Source organism: Hibiscus syriacus, unplaced genomic scaffold, assembly GCF_006381635.1.
Source record: "Hibiscus syriacus cultivar Baekdansim isolate YM2019G1 unplaced genomic scaffold, ASM638163v2 tig00020292_pilon, whole genome shotgun sequence".
NCBI lineage: Eukaryota > Viridiplantae > Streptophyta > Magnoliopsida > Malvales > Malvaceae > Hibiscus > Hibiscus syriacus.
The window spans coordinates 1,425-19,122 of record NW_024062486.1 but is presented as its reverse complement, the minus strand read 5'-3'; the positions used below and the strand labels follow the sequence as shown (position 1 = coordinate 19,122).

Below are 17,698 nucleotides of genomic sequence, written 5' to 3'. Positions count from 1 at the left end.
ATAAATGGTCGATGCAACTTGCAATACAAATAGAGTCCATGACGACATGTACATGACCATGTGACATGACATCCCATCTAAAAATCTGGACAACAAAAGAGTTTTAACAAGAACCTCGTATTATTGAAACATGTAAATAGAAATTCTATGGAGTTCCGTGTTCAGGATATGTCGACATAATTTAGAAAACCCAAAATCTCCAGAAATTCTAAGAGCAAGCAAATATACTGGGATTATAAACTAGAGTCTCTCAGGTTAAAATGTTACATTGCACAAAAAAATTACGTATGTAATAAATAAATAAATATTAATTAAAAGTTGCACCTTCTCCTTTCTACGCTGATGAGAATCGATCGCATTGCGTAAGAGGAGGATTGTGTGCTAGATATAGCAGTAGCAGTTGCTAACCTCGTCGACTGACATTAAGTTGTGGCACAGGGAGCCAGAGTTTTTGCAGGCGGATTAACTCCACCTCCCTTGAGGGACAATGAAGGGCAATTTACTGAGCTGGATTTGCTTGAAAGATTCGAATCGAGAAATAAAACTACGACCGTGATGTCATCATGAAAATGCCTGCGTACGCCTCGCTCAATCTTCTTCAAATCTGAGTATCGCATTTCTCTCTTTTTAGCAGCTTCCTGCAAGGCAGCTTTCACAAGCCTTCTAGCAATCCCCTGTGAGAAGAAGCACAAAACAATCAATAACAAGATCCATACCTCTCTTCTGCCATTCTATAACAATTACAATAACACATATGACCAGACAAGACAAACAAAATATATGGGCTTGGTTGCTAAAGGCTCCATTAAATTATCTCCAAACCTAGATTATAAAGTCAGAATTTACATTTTTGCGCATGTATCTCACCATCTAATCAAGGACAAGTTTGTCCTGAAACTTCTAAAGCTAAGACACAGCCAATGCAATAAAGGATAAGCACTGCTGAGGCACTAGAAGTCCAGCAGTACAAAATGAATGTTCATCAAGTATTGATGTCACACTGAATGAATCAACATATAGAAAGTTAAGAAAAACAAAATTAACGAGCCCCGAGCAGATACAAATGGAAGCTCAAATTGCAATAGGACAATACTGCTTTACGTTATGATAAAATCACAACTCGCTGAAAAACGCTGAAATGTGCTTGATTTAGTCAGTTGATGTCATACACCACAATTCATCCAGTTAATAAGTATACTATAACTTAACAGGACAATCATACTAATTCTCTATTAAGAGAAGTATATCTTACTTTGCGTGGATGATGTTGGACAATGTCAACTGCATCCTGATTGCTGAGATGTTCCCAGAGCCCATCAGAAGCAAATATGATAAACTGGTCATAAGGTTGGAGTTCATGCGTAGATATCGATGGTTCAGAGCTCAAAATTGGATTTCTAAAAGCTTCACGAAGACGGAACTTTTGATATAGAGGCTCCCTGTTGTATTCAGCCCTTTTAAGATAGACATCACCAATAGATCTAGAGACCTGCAACAGAGAGGTTTTGTTAATGACCCCGGTATATTAGGGCACATCACATCCCAGAATATATATTATGCATTGCTGGATTAATGGAAAATGATACGAGCAACAAACTTAGTTAAAACTATAGCTTAACCAAATGAATAGTGCAAAATCCCGGTTTTCACATACAGGATTGAAAGAAGATGAGATCTGCTTAGTATGTATATTACTGTATCCAAACAAAGAACTTACCTGTATCAGGCCCTTTACACGCCAAACATTATGTTTTAAAACTACAATATTCGAGTCATCAGGATGCAAAGAACGCATCTCTTGCCTGACAGACTCTATTCCTACATTATGCTCAGATGACAGCTGGATTGCTAGAACCTCCCCGGTCGCCTTGACACGCCTTCCCAGCACAGCACGAGAGTCGCCAACGTTAGCAATGTAAAGGGTCCCGTTACAAACAACACCCACCAGGCAGCATGATCCCACAGCTGCTATCTGGGGTTTCATAAGCCACTGTTTTGCAACAAGAGAGAAAAATCCCTCTTCTGTTCCTTGATATGCTTTCTTTATAACATCGACAGACATTGATTGCTGCTCCGCGGAAAACCCTGCAAAACATCATCTTCAACTGAGCCACCAAGGCATCAACCAGGTTTTGAACCTAAAAAGTTGACACTCAACGAACTTGTAGTATATGTTTAATAGCTCATCCTAGAGACTGCTATAAATACAGGTTTATTCATTAGAAATCCGCTAGGCAGATAAATGTTACAGGTTGTCAACCAAGGTCTCTTACTCTTTACATGCTGGAACAGTTGATCGTTGATATAACGCGATGTCTCAGGGCCACCATGACCATCATATACTCCTACAAAGGTACCAAATGGACCAGACTCGAGAGTGCTCAAGGGGCCAGATTCAATCTGGCTCTGATCCTCTAGCAAATTGTTAGCCTGGACAACAGCCATAGAAAATTCACCAGTCAAGTGTTGCCCTTTGTCTTTGTACCAAAGGAGCCCATCTTGCCGACCTGCTGCATCCGAACCTGCGTGGACAGAGCGGTCCGAAGATTGCAGACAGCAGGCCCTCAAAAAGTTGACCAACCTTGATAACATCCCTCATCTCACCATAGCCAGCATCCAATTCCTCGACATCCAAAAATGGATGCAGCAAACCATCCAAAAATCAATACTTGAATCAATAAAAACTCTCAGCAGTCCTCTCCTGCACATAAACACACACGTGTTAGATCGCATACAATTGAACAAACAGTAGCTCACAAGTCACAATTAATCGTCCAATCGATCCCTTGACAACCAATAAAACAAATTAAAATGGAGGGGAGGGGGAAACTTTAGCTAATACCGCCAATTAAGTTAATGAATAAAAAAAACGAAAACAGTTGTGCCCAAAGAGAAAAGTGAAGAACAAAACAGAGAAAGTCAAATATACCTTTTACATTCCCACAATTGAACAAAACAATAAAAATCGGTTAATACACACGAAGTTCCACAGCTAAAAATGCTCAGTAACTAATCAGAATAATCAATCACATAAAAAGATAGAAAAACTCACAGTATAATCCAGCCGTTTCGTACCGTAGTATTCGGCCACTGAATGATAAATCAGATGAAATGGATGGAGATCTAAAGGGAATAAAGCAGTACATGTGGGGTTTTGAAAGCTTTAGATCTATATCCTTCAAATCAAACGCTCCCAGATTGATATATCTTTGAGGTTTTCTTCTTCTTCCCTCTATTTTCTTCGCAAGCAAAATAGTAGAAGAATTAAGAATCGGAGTGGAACAGAGAGTATATGAAATGAAAACTGGGTTTGGATGTTAGATCTTAAAAGGCTGACGAAATGAAAACGAGCGAAGCAAAGCGATGGCTAAAAGATGGGCATAGCCAGCAATGCATACGGGCAGCTATGGCTCCACACGCGGACATATATTTATATAAATATTATCACTAAAAAAATCTCCAACGCTTCATATTAACTTTTTTATTTAACAAAATTACACGTACTTCATTCTCAATTATTCAAGATTTTTAATAGGGTAAATTATAAATTTGATAACAGAATTTTACTCTCTCATATTTCATTCAATGTATTTTAATTTTTTTCAATTTTTTTACTGAAGTTAATATATTGATTTTTTTGTCATTCAACTGTTAAATAGTTAATGGCGTTAAAATAAACTGTTAAATTAATGTAAAATGGTATCGTTTTGGTAAAAAAATCATTTTTAATAACATCGTTTTTAACGCATTTAACTATTTAATGAAGGTTTGATCAGAATAGGAGATAGAGTAAAGTTTAGTGATAAAAATCCTAATGTATTAAGTTTAGTGAGAAAATTGAAAACTTTTAAAGTTAAGTGAGCAAAATAGGAGAAATGAAAAGTTCAGTGATGAAATTTGTTATTTATCCTTTTTAATAATGTTGTTTTATATTATTAATTTTATTTAAATATAAAATTTTATTTTTATTAATATTTAAATAAAGCTATAATATCAATAATAATCAATACTAAATTAAATTATAAAAAAAATAAACGTAAATTAGTTTAATATTAGATAAGAAATTTAAAATTAAATTATATAAAAATAAAATTTAAAAAACTTAACATATCATTCAGTCTTTAATTAAAATTAGATAAATTTAATTTAATAATTTTTGATTAAAGAAAACATTTGTAAATGTTAAAGGTCAACGGATATTTATAGTAAAAACTGATACAATATATTATAATTGGTTGAATTTTTTTTATTAATATAAGATGATTACAAGTCTCAATATTTGTTCCAGAGATTTTTAACCATTTGATAAAAAATATTTAAATACCTTGTAGTCGTGATGCTTAAACTCGTGATTTCTTTAGATACCATTAATTCCTTAATAATTAAGGTCGTTTAGTTTGTACAATTGGTTTATCTGAAAAACATACAAATATGTTTTGTGGGGGGGGGGGAGAATCCAATCAAGTTAGATGTCAAGGGTGAAAATTGTAAAAATATTTAATTAATAATTAATAATTAATATTTTATTTTTTATTTTCTTATTTAATTATAAGTATTTAATTTGTTAATTGAATATTCTGGATTAAATTTTTTATTAAAGATTCATTAAAGTTTTTAATTTAATTTATTTCATTTATAAATGTTAAGATTTGCATTCTTTATTTTATTTACAAATTTTATTATCATATTTCACTAAATCATCTCATTTTGATAATAATTAACATTTTATTGAAGATAACTAATTGCATATTTTATCTTTTAGGGGCTAAGGCTCCTGCTCCCGGTGCCTTCCTGAATCCAGGTAACGAGATAGGTGTCCTGAAAAGTATAGGTACACGTGTGCACCCATGTTAACGTGCAAGTGGCCAGTATCTTGTGGATTCATAATTAATATCATAGGTTGTTTTCATGTTACCAATAAATAAATAGTACCACACGTGTTACGACCACTGCCATTTTCCTAAAATCTAGACAGCTTTAGTTATCAAATTACTCTTCAGTTGGACCATCCATGTGCTTTTGTATAACCAAAGATTATTAGTGGGAGTAATGTGGCTGTGGCGGGTTTTCTATGATTTATTATTATTGTTTTTGGTTTACATGAAAAAATTGTGATCGATGGTTTTGTAAAGTAAGGATGGATGGATGGATATGAGGTGGGTGATAATAGTAAAATAAGTCGAAGATTATTATATTTTGTATCGTGATTTATATATTTATTTTTAATGTTAATGTCAGATCTAGGACGATGATATGTGTTTATAGATTGATAGAATAAGTATATATGACCACTATATAATAAATTTGATTGATGATGAGGTTGACAACGATTATGTCATTTTGTAATTTGGGTGATATGAAATTGTAAAGAATTTTAAAAACTTTAGAGATCTCGATATGAGGAGGATTGATAATAAAGGTGTAATTTATGAATAAGATTCGTATGAGGTACAACACTCGTCCTCCATTAAACGAGAGCATGTCATAAAATGTTGGGAATGAAGAATTGCATAAGAGATTCGCGTTGTTCTTTTAGAGACCGACATAAAAGGTTACGAACAAAAGAGGAAGGTGATTGTTCAGGAAATAGAGATACTGACAGTGGATACCAGAGCTATGATGCCAGGGAGAGTGCAAGTAAATTATAGCTCGAAGATAAACGTATGAAGTTGATAGTTTAGAGGCTAAACCACGAAAGTTCAATGGCTGATTGAGGCGATAAAGAGAGAGATGTGGGAGGACAATGATCTTAGAGAGACATCGTCACAAATGGTTTCACTTTGAATTTGAAAGATTTAGATACTCTCAAATAGGTGATGGAGAAAACAATAATATCTGAACACCATATATATTATTTTTAAAATAATCATTTAATTTGAAATAAAAATAATATTACATTATTTAATTTATCATAATTATATTTTTAAAATAAAATATTTTTTTATTTTGAAATAAATAAAGTATATACAGGGTCAACGGCAAAAGGGAAAGCAATAGGCTGAGCAACAAATTCCTTACCACAGCGGGTTTATGACTTCTCATTAAGGGTCAACTCATTGATCGGCTATCAGAATAAAGTTTGTACTCCTTACCACAGTCTAGAAAATGCCTGATGCATATAGATTATTAATTGATTTAATGAAATGAATTTTTTATTTTTAATAAAACTAATTGAAATAAATTTTAATATTATATAGAAAATAAATTTTAATTTTAAAATATTTTATAATATTTCATTTGAATTAATAAAAATTTATAAGAATACACAGACTACATTATTTTGGAAAAACCACAATCTTAACGGCCAATGGGATGCTACAAAGCTGAACAAAAAGTTTTATCTTCAAAATAAGGGTTAACTATACGATTGATCACTTATATTTGAGTTTTATTCAATTTTAGTCACTGATTTCAAAATACATAAGATATGATCACTTACGTTTTTATTTAAACAATATTTGATCACTTACCTTATCGAAAGTTAAATATTTAGTCATTGCAATTTTAAGGCCGCTAACCATTAACATAATGATGACCTGGTTAGATAATTAAGTAAAATAAAAAAAAGTCATTTTCACGTAGATTAAAAAATAAAGTGAATGTTTGACCCATTTTTTTGACACCTTAAACTAATTAAAGTACAAATGGCACTGTAATCTAAGTCGGTATCTTATAGCATATGATCAAATATATCTTATAGCATATGATGCAGTGGAGAGTGAAAACTATGCATCTTGTTTAAATAAAAACGTAAGTGATCATATCTTATATATTTTGAAGTCAGTGATTAAAAGCGGACAAAATTTAGAGATAAGTGATCAACAATGTAGTTAACCCTAAAAATAAAATATAATACACTTTTATGTGCTTAAATGGGTTTGGAGAAAGGAGAGAATAAAGAATGACCAAATTGATATGATTCAAAATATTGATTTTAAATATTATGAATTAGGACTAAATTGACAAGATATAAGTTTTAAGATCAAAATTGTTATTATATTAATTCACATTATCATATATTTAAATTAAAATAAAAATTGAAAACTAAAATATGAATTTTTTTTCTCAAAAAATAATTAAATAATTTAAATAGAACATAAAAATAAATAAACAATTTACACTTCCTTTTACCATCTGTAGCTCTATTGTTCATTCAACCAAGTGTAGGTCTAATTTTGACCGATGAAATATTAGGACTCATAGTTAAACGTCACTAAAAGTCTAAACCTGATGAGTTACATTTTTTTATGTAAAATAAACAATTCTTATGCATAATTTTATGTAAATTAAAATTTTAGTATAAATCACAAACCACTCATAATAATTAATAACGTATCGAGAAGTGATAAGCGTAATTGTTTTAATTGAAATTTTAATTTTGTATATAATTAATGTGTATATATATATTATTAATAGTCCAATCTAACATATTTTAAATCTAAAATATAATTTTTTAAATTTACATTCGATATAAAAGCTTACTTATAATCCTTAAACTATTATTTTTAATAAACCATTCAATTAATTTTTAATAAATGGAAAAGAGACACGGAAACATGAATACGAAGGGCCAATGAATTAATTGATATGCTTACATGGCAAATTTTGATTGGATTATAACCTATTTACCTGAGAAAACAAATACAAACACTACTAGTTCGAGTTGTACCGAAAGTAGAAAAACAAATTTCAAAGATTGAATTATCTGTTTGATTAGCAAGAGATATTGGCTAAAGGAAAGAATCTAAATTGGCCAGAGCAGAAAATGCTGGGATTCTTAATTCCTAATTTAGCATCAGGTTTTACTTGAATTATTATTCATTTGAAGCAATCTGAATATTAGACTGTTATGCATGAACATAGGGAGCCTTAGAGATTGGCTTATGCGAAGTTATATGTGAAACTTATATATCTATCAACGTATGTAGTTTTGGATTCTGAGGCTAACTTTTGCAATGTTACCTTAATTGTAGGAGAGTAGAACTGCATCATCTTCCTCTTCTCCACAGAAACAAGTCAGGCACAATGCCAAGTTGAATTCAAATTCGACCCCAAACCATGTGCAGAGAACTGTATTTGCGCCTTTTAGTGGTGGAAATGATCAACGTCCCCCACAGAATTCATTCCAACCTCGTCATAGCGTTCCACATCAACAAGGAGAAGGTTCTCACCATTTCAATTATGGAGGAAGGCGCAATCAAGACCATGGAAACCAAAATTGGAATAGTAGGAATTTTATTAACGGGGTGGTCATATGCGGCCAAGGGGTGTTCCTAGGTTTATGAGGCATCCACCGCCACCACCTCCCCAGCTAACACCGGAGCACTTTTTGCTCCCCCACTTGTTCACTCTTTTGGCACCCCCATGGGCTTTCATGGTAAGCTGTACTCTCTTTCCTTATTATTATTATTATTATTATTTTGGGGTGTGTGTTGAGAAGAGTTGTAATATGAGTTTGTTCTAATATGTATGCCTTCTTCCAGAATATTCAACTCAGTTTTATTTAATCCCAGCCCCTCACCAGGAGTCGTGTAGAGGTGTTCCATTTTTTCAACCAATGCCCCCAATGTTTCTCCCTCCAGATCTTCAATATCAGCAGTTGTACACTAAGATATTGAACCAGATAAACTATTATTTCAGGTAATGCTTTGTTTATGCGTTAATTTAGGTCAATTTAATTAATTGAATGTTGGTATATCAGGCTACCGAGAAACTAATTCCATGTTTATTGCAGTAATGAAAACCTGATCAAGGATACATTTTTGCGGCAGAACATGGATGATCAAGGCTGGGTTCCTATCAAATTGATTGCCAGCTTTAGAAAGGTTAGTTTTCAGAGATTTTAAAGTCGTTTCGTTTTCCTGATTGTGGTAGTTCATGTTGTTAAGGCCTTTTCATGGTGATGCATTATGATTCTTAAGCAACATCTTGAGTTCATAACATCCATCCCTACTTTATCATCTACAATTCCTTAGTGGCAACTCTCTGTGGTTATCATTAGAAAATACCAATATAAGATTGCTATGACCTTTTTGTGTATTTTATTTTGTTCTAATTGCGTTTTTATAAGTGTGCTTATCGTCATCTCACTCTTTTGATACGGTACAGGCTGTTTTGCTTTATTATGCTATACTTCTCTTGTGGCCAATTCTTTTGAGTACAGATTAGTGTTTTGTTCATTGCCTCTTGCTTTCTAGATATGGTTTTAAACAGTAGCGAACTTCGAACTTTTCTAGTGGATAACTTGTGATGCTATATGGGCAAACTTAACTTTCTTTTGATGGTTTCTTTTTCTCAGGTTGTGGTTTTGACAAATAATATCCAGATTATAGTAGATGCTCTTAAAAATTCGACGGTCGTGGAAGTGCAGGTAATTTTCAGAACGAGATCTTTGGTTATATTTTTCTTCATTGTGTAATGATTTCTTTTGTTTTTAATCTCGTTTCCATTTAAATTTTAGGGTGATAAAATGAGGAGGCGAAATGATTGGAAGCGATGGGTGCCACCTCCTCCTGTTCAGTTCAGTACAAAACCTGGTCAAGATGTGCTGGTGGCCGGGGTTCCAAGTATTTCAATGGAGCATGGAACCACTAATAATCAAAGTGGTTCGATGAGTTAAGAAGATGCTTCTGCTGGTAGATAGAGTTTGTGATTTGACACATTACAGATGAATAAGAGCAAATTTTTATATTCTTTTTGTATATTCTTTCTTTTAGTTAGGAAAATTCGAACATTTTATATTTGGAGCCAGTGACACGATATTATTATTTTGTTTATTCTTTCTTTTAGTAAGGGAAACTTGAACAATGATATATTTGGAGCTAGTGACACAATATTATCATGGCTGTATGTGTTGGTTTTTACTCTTTTTTCCCTCTCTTGGTATGCTTACCGGGAAATTTACCATATTGACTATGTTTAAGTTACGGATGATAATTTAATCAGAATTTCACGGGTTTCGACTCAATTCTTATAAAGTTTATTTATTTATTAAGAAAAATATAGGTTTGGATTGGATGACATCTCTATAAATTTGGGTTGAGTCAAATTCGAGTGGAGAACAAATGTTTTTTGGTCAAGTCGATTGATCAAAAACCCGACTTAATTTTATTCATCCCTAAAAGTCATATTATTAATTTTTAAATATATTTTATTTTCAAATTAGATGTATAAAATCATATTCAAAATTTTAAGAACATAGTCATTAAACCCTAAACTTTTAAAGGAAGTTTAAATAAATGAAATAATAATTTAAAAATTGAACATAATTGTATTTGTATTTTTCGTCATAAGTAGACGAGATGCAATTTGTTCAATCCATCTTACGTTAAAAACATATTTTATTATGTTTTTTTTATATTTTATAATTAAATAAAATAATAAAATAATGTGCTTTATGATAGTTCAATTTATAGTAATCGGAATTTAAAATTTTATATTTAATGCATAAAATGTCAACTATATAATTTCCACATATTTAAAAATTTAAAAATAATTAACGCTTAAAAAAATCAATTATCTGTGTGTGTATCTGTTTTTTTCTTCAGATTTTACCTTTCAAGTTTTAACATGTAAATTGTCTTGGTTTATTTGTCACACGTGTTTTAATCATTTTTATTTTATTTTCACATATTTAAATATTTTAAAAAATAATCAACGCTTAAATAATGTATTTGTTTTTAAAAGCAAATAGTGCCCTAACCTATATTGATAAATAACACAGATAAATGTGGAATAGGAAAAGATAGTAAGAGAACTTTATGTCAATGCCAAGCAGAAGATGATAGCTGAAAGAACTTCAACTTGCATGTAAATTACAGCCAACATGCACAGATAAAGAAAAATGAAAATTAGATTTATTCCAAATTAAATCTATCTTCTCAATCATACAAACACCACTTAAATAAATTCAGTAATGGATTCAAGATAGCTTAGAAAAAGTTTTCACAATCCATGCTAGCAGCATGGAGCGAAACCGGAGAGGAGACAACCAAGTGACATCAACCAGCAACAACCTGAGTCTTAGAACCTTGCACTTTATTCCGCTCGAGATTGACCGGCTCGGGAAGAGAGGATGATGCCGACAATGAGTCCATACAGAGCCAAAGCCTCTGCAAAAATGAGGATAAGAATCATTCCAACAAAGAGCTTTGGTTGTTGGGCATTGGCCCTGAAAATAAATGCACGGGAAAACTAAATCAAACCATGTCCATTCTCACACTCGACAGAATCTAGACTCCCAAGGTAAAGCTTAAAACTTTCTCAATAAAAATCACGCTCGTAAATAGAAAAGTAACCGAGAGAACACGAATCATCCATAAACGGGATGCAATCCAGAGAAATACCAGAAATTTTCAATTCATTGGCAACAATCTCAAACTTCTCACAAGACTCTTAAAAGTGATTCCCCCCCCCTTTTCTAAATGCTTTGATCTCATCAATAACTTCTAAAATACCTTAATTGAATCAAAATAACCTGCGTTTTGAGTAATAAGGATAACTTTAACTGATTTAGACTCAAAATTCACTAAACCAGAACATTTCGCCCCTATTGCTTCATTGAAGTTTCAATGTCAAAAGCCAACCATATGACTTGCAGCTATAACCAACGGATATATTAATGTAACACCCCAAATATAAGGATCTATACCTATATACATATAGAAGCTTAAACCGTGCCTTTTGTGAGATTTCCGGAACATAGCGGACGATAATCGGGTGTGGATATCTAAAACTAATGCATTTCCATTAGTTGCCAGCTAAAACTTTACCAAATGTATTCTAATATAGAAGACTACATTTCTGAAATCACGGATTTTAGTATGTCCCAAGTTCAAGTGCTCTTTACTACAGGAATCAGATTAAAAAATATGAATTCTGCAAGCAATGTTTCAACTTTAAAGAGTTGGAATGGAAAATTCCAAAAACGAGTAGTTAAAATCAAATTAGATAACAATACCTAACGCCAGCATCGCCGACGATTCCAATAGCCATGCCGGCGGAGAGACCAGCGAGGCCACAAGCGAGACCAGAGGAAAGATGAGCATATCCATCGAATAGGTAGTAAGATTAGGCCTTTGGGTTAAATGGAAAATTCCAAAAACGAGTAGTTAAAATCAAATTAGATAACAATACCTAACGCCAGCATCGCCGACGATTCCAATAGCCATGCCGGCAGAGAGACCAGCGAGGCCACAAGCGAGACCAGAGGAAAGATGAGCATATCCATCGAAAAGGTAGTAAGATTAGGCCTTTGGGTTAATCCGGTGCTTATAATAACCGCAATAATCAACCCGTAAATACCTAAAACCCCAGCCATAACGACGGGGACGACAAATTTCATCACCAGCTCCGGCCCCATCACCCCCATCGACGCCACTTCGAAATCCCGAAACAAGGAAACAAATTGGATACGAAAATTAGCTCCGATCAAAAGCCGAAAACTTTTTGGAGTTAAAAAAGTCATGTTTTACAGGAGAACACGAGGGCGGCAGCGGCTCCAAGGAAGCCGAAGAAAGGAGCAGTTTCGTCGCCGCTAAATGGGACGCCATCTTAGTTTCTCAAAACTTTCAAGTTTCAACCGAAGATTTGAAGAGATTCGAGGAACTTTGATCAGTGGATTTCTTCAACAATCAATCAGAGAAGAAAGACAGATAGAGAAGCAAATAGGAAGTTAGTAGTGGACCCAGGGAACCTGATAAATCCATGGCAGTACTAAAACAATTCATGGCCTGGTTTGGGCCCAATTTAATGGGCATATTTAGGCCTTGTCATGGGCTATAGTCATAATAGATATTCGAAAGACTCAACTATTATAAATGAATACTCAAATACACTCACAGACGACATACTCGTCTATTCAAACTCGGGATAGTCATAACAATATTCTTTTAACCATTGAAATCGTTTGGTTCATATTAATTTTTTTATTATTAATCTCAACTCTTAATTTAATTCATCCAATAATATAATAAACATGTAAAACTTTACACAATAATTATATTTTCTTCATTTAATAAATATATTTTACTCTTATAAATATTAAAAATATTAAAAATATAAAATTAATATATTTTTAATATTATATTATAGAATCATATATTATTATATATAATTTTTATGATATGAATGATATAATATACAGAATGCAATAGGAAAACCAAAAGAAGTGCATCAATTGTGAAACAATAATAATAAGATCACTGTGCACAAAGATAAAACCAATCAAGTGCAATTATTTCATTGTGGTTTCCATGTTAAAAACTTAATTTGTCTAGTATCTAAACTATCAGTTTTGGTCTATTTTATTATTTAAAGTTTTATTTTTTAAAAACTTAACGTTAAGTTTTTAACGAGCTATTAAAATGAAACAAAAAACTAAATATTAGATATGATTTTAAAAAAGTCAAAAGTTTAGGCACTAAAACGCCGCATCCGCTCCAATTGGGGCGGAGATGGGTATGAGTTTAGTGGGTAGTGGGTGGGTGTGGATATAAAATGCCATATCCGCCGTGGATAGTGGGTAGGTGATGAGTTTAAGGCCTTACCCGTCTCGCATCCACTCGCCCACATTCGTCTGCCCGCTAACTATTGACCATATAAATTGAATCATTATAAATTTTGAATCATTATAAATTTAGTTAAATTTTTAGAGACTATTATGTAAATCTTAAGATTTTATTAGACATAACTTGTAATTAATCAAATGTTAAGGTACAAACATTTAGATTTGAGACCATCGTTTTTCTAAAATCAAATTAGTTGATATGGGTGGATACAGACGAGCACAATATGAATGGTAAGTATCTAATTAAGTAACGGGTGTAAAAATAGATTTAAAAATATATAATGTACAAATTTAATATTTTACTCATATAGTAGTAAGTAGATAATAAATATAAAAATATTAGATATATACGAGGACGGGAGAAGGGGTATATGCACCCACGCCACCTAGCTCTACTACCCTATGCAATCCCCATAAAAGTACTAAATAATGCCCTATCTATCAAATCATCCTTGCAGGCGACCAACCAATGAACATCGACACATGACAAAAGTTCAAAAGGACAGGGTTATACTCTAATTAATGTTTCCACACTGTTCTTTCATTTCTTCTTTCGGTGGTTCTCATATAAACCCTAGTTTTATTTCTTTACAAAACAGATCACACAATTATTTTTAAACAGACCATAACAAAATTCGAAATACAAATTTTAGTAAAAATTATAAGTACTTTTTTTCCCAAATGCATCATACGGTATAGGAAATCTGTGAATTCAAATGATATAGAATTAAAAATGCCTACAACAGGTGCAATCATGGGTGTTGTCCCTCCAAAGAAGCTTGTGTTTTACACCTTAGCAGAATACATGTGGAAGAGTAATAAACACAGCATGGAAGGGTAAGGTTTTGTTCTTGGATTGAAAAAAGAAAGTGAGAAAAAAGAGGAGTTTGGAGGGTTGTCTATCAAAAGGAAGGGCTTAAGATCCTGATTAGGGGAGCGTTGATCGAATCGAGTCGAGTTCAAATTTTGAGTTATTTGAGTTGACAAGTCATATTTTACAACTCGTAATTGACTTGAAATTTTTTGAGTCGAGTCGATTTTTCGAGTTTTGTTTAACTTTAATTGTTAATATTTATAATATTATTGGTTTCAATTTAATTGACTTTCTATAATCATGTATACAATTCAAATATTTTTTTTTTTTATATGTTTATACATATATCATATAAAGTCAAATGACTCGATTCAAATTTAAAAATAAATCTACTAATTATTAAAAAATTCGAGTTATCCTAGTTGTATTTTACAACTCGATTTGAACTTAAATTTTTTTGAGTTGAATCGAATTTATAAAATTGTAACTCGAAGTCAATTCGAGCCGAGTTTTTTACTAGTTGAATCGAATCGAAAAATCGATTTTTCAAACCGAATCGAGTTTTGTTCACTCCTATTATTGATAGGACCCGCTCGAAGATCTCCTATCACTGTTTAGGCTTCACCTCCAGCTAAGTGGTGGGTGGATCCGCAATGAGGGGTGTAATGAGTTTAATGATGCGGTCCGCCGCATGATTGGAGACCCACCGCTGACCCTTCACCGTCGTACGTGGACAAAGCGTTCATTATCCGTCCTCGTATCGATTTTCTTGGCCATATGTAATACCATTTTTTAGAAATCATCAACTCGCCGCTGAGGCATGCATCAGCCGGTTTAAAGTGGAAATGTAATTTATGAATGAAGTGCATCTTGTTTTCCCCATTCTTGAATCGGCGAGTCACTGAGTGGAAACCGAAAGGCAGCAACTCGTCTCCGCTTCATGTAAGCTTTTGTATTTCCATGCCAATCATCTTCTTTCAAACAGGTTTGGATGTCACATGCAAGTTCAATAATTCCGCTTATTTTTCACATAATTTTTGTCTGGTCAAAGAAGCCACCTTATTCCAAACAACACAAGGCTCAGAATTTGATGAAAAGAAATTGTTAAAACATCCATTTCTATGTCTTCTGCTCATTTCTAACACTAACCCACCGTCCAGTTTTATATACTGAACTTTCTGACTGAGATGAGGGAGTTCTTTCTCCATTTCCTTTTCATTATTGATGTTCTGCAACTTGCAACTTGTTGACAACGTAATCTTACCCGAACTTGACTCGATATCTGAATAAGTTTAGGGGTCTTTGTTTGATATACTGTTTGAGAATCAAATAGGCAAACCCTGGAAATATTTTGGTTCCATTTCTGGTGTCAGAGCTGCTATGGAAATTGTTGACAAACAGACAAAGTGGACCGACTCCGTCTCGTTGGCAATCAGACAGCTTCTGCAAGTTCCTCTTCAACGCTGCTTTCTTCTTTCTTTTAACAATTGCCATAATAGTTTAGTAATGGAAACCCCCGTTGTTGATGATCATTTCCATCATTCACCAGCACAACTCTACACCAGACAACATCATTAAACCTCAAACCTCTAGTTGTCCGTTTCAAGGGCGGAGGGGACTATGTTCCCATTTCTCTTTATATTTTGGTTATGATTTATTTAGAGATAATGAAGCACAAGAGTGGGCGGTGCTATAGTTGTTGTGATGAATTAATTTGATACAGCAACATCATTATGATGGAGTCATGCGTCCCACCTGGATTCCGGTTCCACCCGACGGAAGAGGAACTTGTTGGGTATTACCTGAGGAAGAAAGTTGCATTGCAGAAGATTGATTGATGTTATCAGAGACATTGATCTCTATAGGATAGAACCATGGGATCTTAAAGGTATAAATGCACAACATCCTTGGTTCTTTTCCTTCTTATCATCTTTAGGGTTTCTGTTTTGCTGTCAAAAAACTTAATAACCCTAGGCATGGATATTTATATGTTGGAGATGTGCAGGGAGGAGCCAAATCGGATGCGAGGAGCAAAATGAGTGGTTTTCTTCAGCCACAAGGATAAGAAGTATCCGACGGGGACAAGAACTAGCAGAGCAACCATGGCTGGTTTCTGGAAGAAACGGGACGAGACAAAGTAGTGTATGATAAATCAAAGCTGATCGGCATGAGGAAGACTCTTGTATTCTACAAAGGACGAGCTCCTAATGGCCGGAAATCTGACTGGATCATGCATGAGTACAGACTTGAATCGGACGATCATGGACCTCCACATGCAAGCACTTCGTTTTCATCTTCATTGTTGTTCAACATTCTGTGGTAAAGCGAATCCGAAGCTTTGCTAATTAGTTTTTTTTTTTGCAGGAGGAAGGATGGGTGGTTGTCGAGCCTTTAAGAAGAAAACCACTGGTCAAACCAAGAGCATAGAAGCGTGGAGTCGAGCTATTTCTTTGATAAAAAAAGTGGGATTGTTCAGTGATCGATCCAATCGGTTCCATCTCTCGACAACCCCGGAATGTCTCACCCCAAAATCTCTTATGTAGAAAGAGAAGAAACATATCGTCTAATCTTCGTGATCACTCGGATGATCAGTTCGTGCAACGTATTCAGCTAGAGGAGAGCCCATCACCGCCATTAATGAAGAGGCCGAGCTCAATATCTGAAATATCGGAGACTACTAAAAATGAGACGGAGAAGATGAAGTGCAGAATAGGATAATCCGCAACAACAGCAAGAAAGTGACTGATTGGAGAGCACTCGACAAGTTTGTTGCTTCTCAGCTGAGCCAAGAAGATATATTTGACGACGGTGCAGGAGTTTCGATCTTCGAGGCCATTGATAATAATAATGATATCTCAGACATGGCATTGATGTTATTGCAGGATAGTAGAAGAAGGAAACGAGTTGAATGAGTTATTGAATTCGAGTTCAGATTGTGATATTGGGATATGCTTATTTGATAAATGAAGATTGTTTTGTATAAACTTTGATGCATATCGAGACATCTTTTTGTAAAAAAAAAAAAACATTAGTTGTTAAATGAGTGAAAGAAATTTTCTCGTCTCTCGTTCTAAAACATTAGTTGGCATTGATATATTGAGTCTTGTGTAAATATGTTAATTTAAAATTAAATACATATTATTATAATTATATTAAAATATTGAAAAAAACCATCATGAAAGATGAAGGTAGAACAAAAGGGAACTCCCATAAGACAAAAGAGTTATATTTATAAATTGATCATAGAAGTGAACTGGTGGCATCTTGGTGTGGGCTTGGTGGTCCAAGGCTTGTCCGGCATGCGCTAGGCACCATGG

At 33.6% G+C, this 17,698-nt stretch overlaps 1 protein-coding gene and 3 pseudogenes across 1 annotated transcript; 2 read left to right on the top strand and 2 right to left on the bottom strand.

Annotated features, from left to right (window-relative positions):
* Positions 1-126: 126 nt before the first annotated feature.
* On the bottom strand, positions 127-3,382 carry LOC120209795 (probable protein phosphatase 2C 46). Its single transcript, XM_039208705.1, has 5 exons — positions 3,053-3,382; positions 2,274-2,701; positions 1,718-2,085; positions 1,253-1,489; positions 127-674 (listed from the first exon to the last, which is right to left on the bottom strand). The coding sequence occupies exons 2-5, from the start codon at positions 2,590-2,592 to the stop codon at positions 423-425; spliced, it is 1,176 nt and encodes a 391-aa protein (XP_039064636.1). The 5' UTR covers positions 2,593-2,701; positions 3,053-3,382; the 3' UTR covers positions 127-422.
* A 2,107-nt stretch (positions 3,383-5,489) lies between these two features.
* Positions 5,490-9,643, top strand: LOC120209791 (annotated as a pseudogene).
* Positions 9,644-10,880: 1,237 nt separating this feature from the next.
* On the bottom strand, positions 10,881-12,668 carry LOC120209797 (annotated as a pseudogene).
* A 3,436-nt stretch (positions 12,669-16,104) lies between these two features.
* On the top strand, positions 16,105-17,435 carry LOC120209792 (annotated as a pseudogene).
* The last annotated feature ends 263 nt before the right edge of the window (positions 17,436-17,698 follow it).

Coding starts and splice junctions, on each gene's coding strand:
- LOC120209795 (XM_039208705.1), bottom strand. CDS start 2,592: ATGTTATCAAGGTTGGTCAACTTTTTGAGGGCCTGCTGTCTGCAATCT. Junction 2,086..2,273: donor ACTGTTCCAGCATGTAAAGA/GTAAGAGACCTT, acceptor GATGTTTTGCAG/GGTTTTCCGCGGAGCAGCAA. Junction 1,490..1,717: donor GTGTAAAGGGCCTGATACAG/GTAAGTTCTTTG, acceptor TCTCTGTTGCAG/GTCTCTAGATCTATTGGTGA.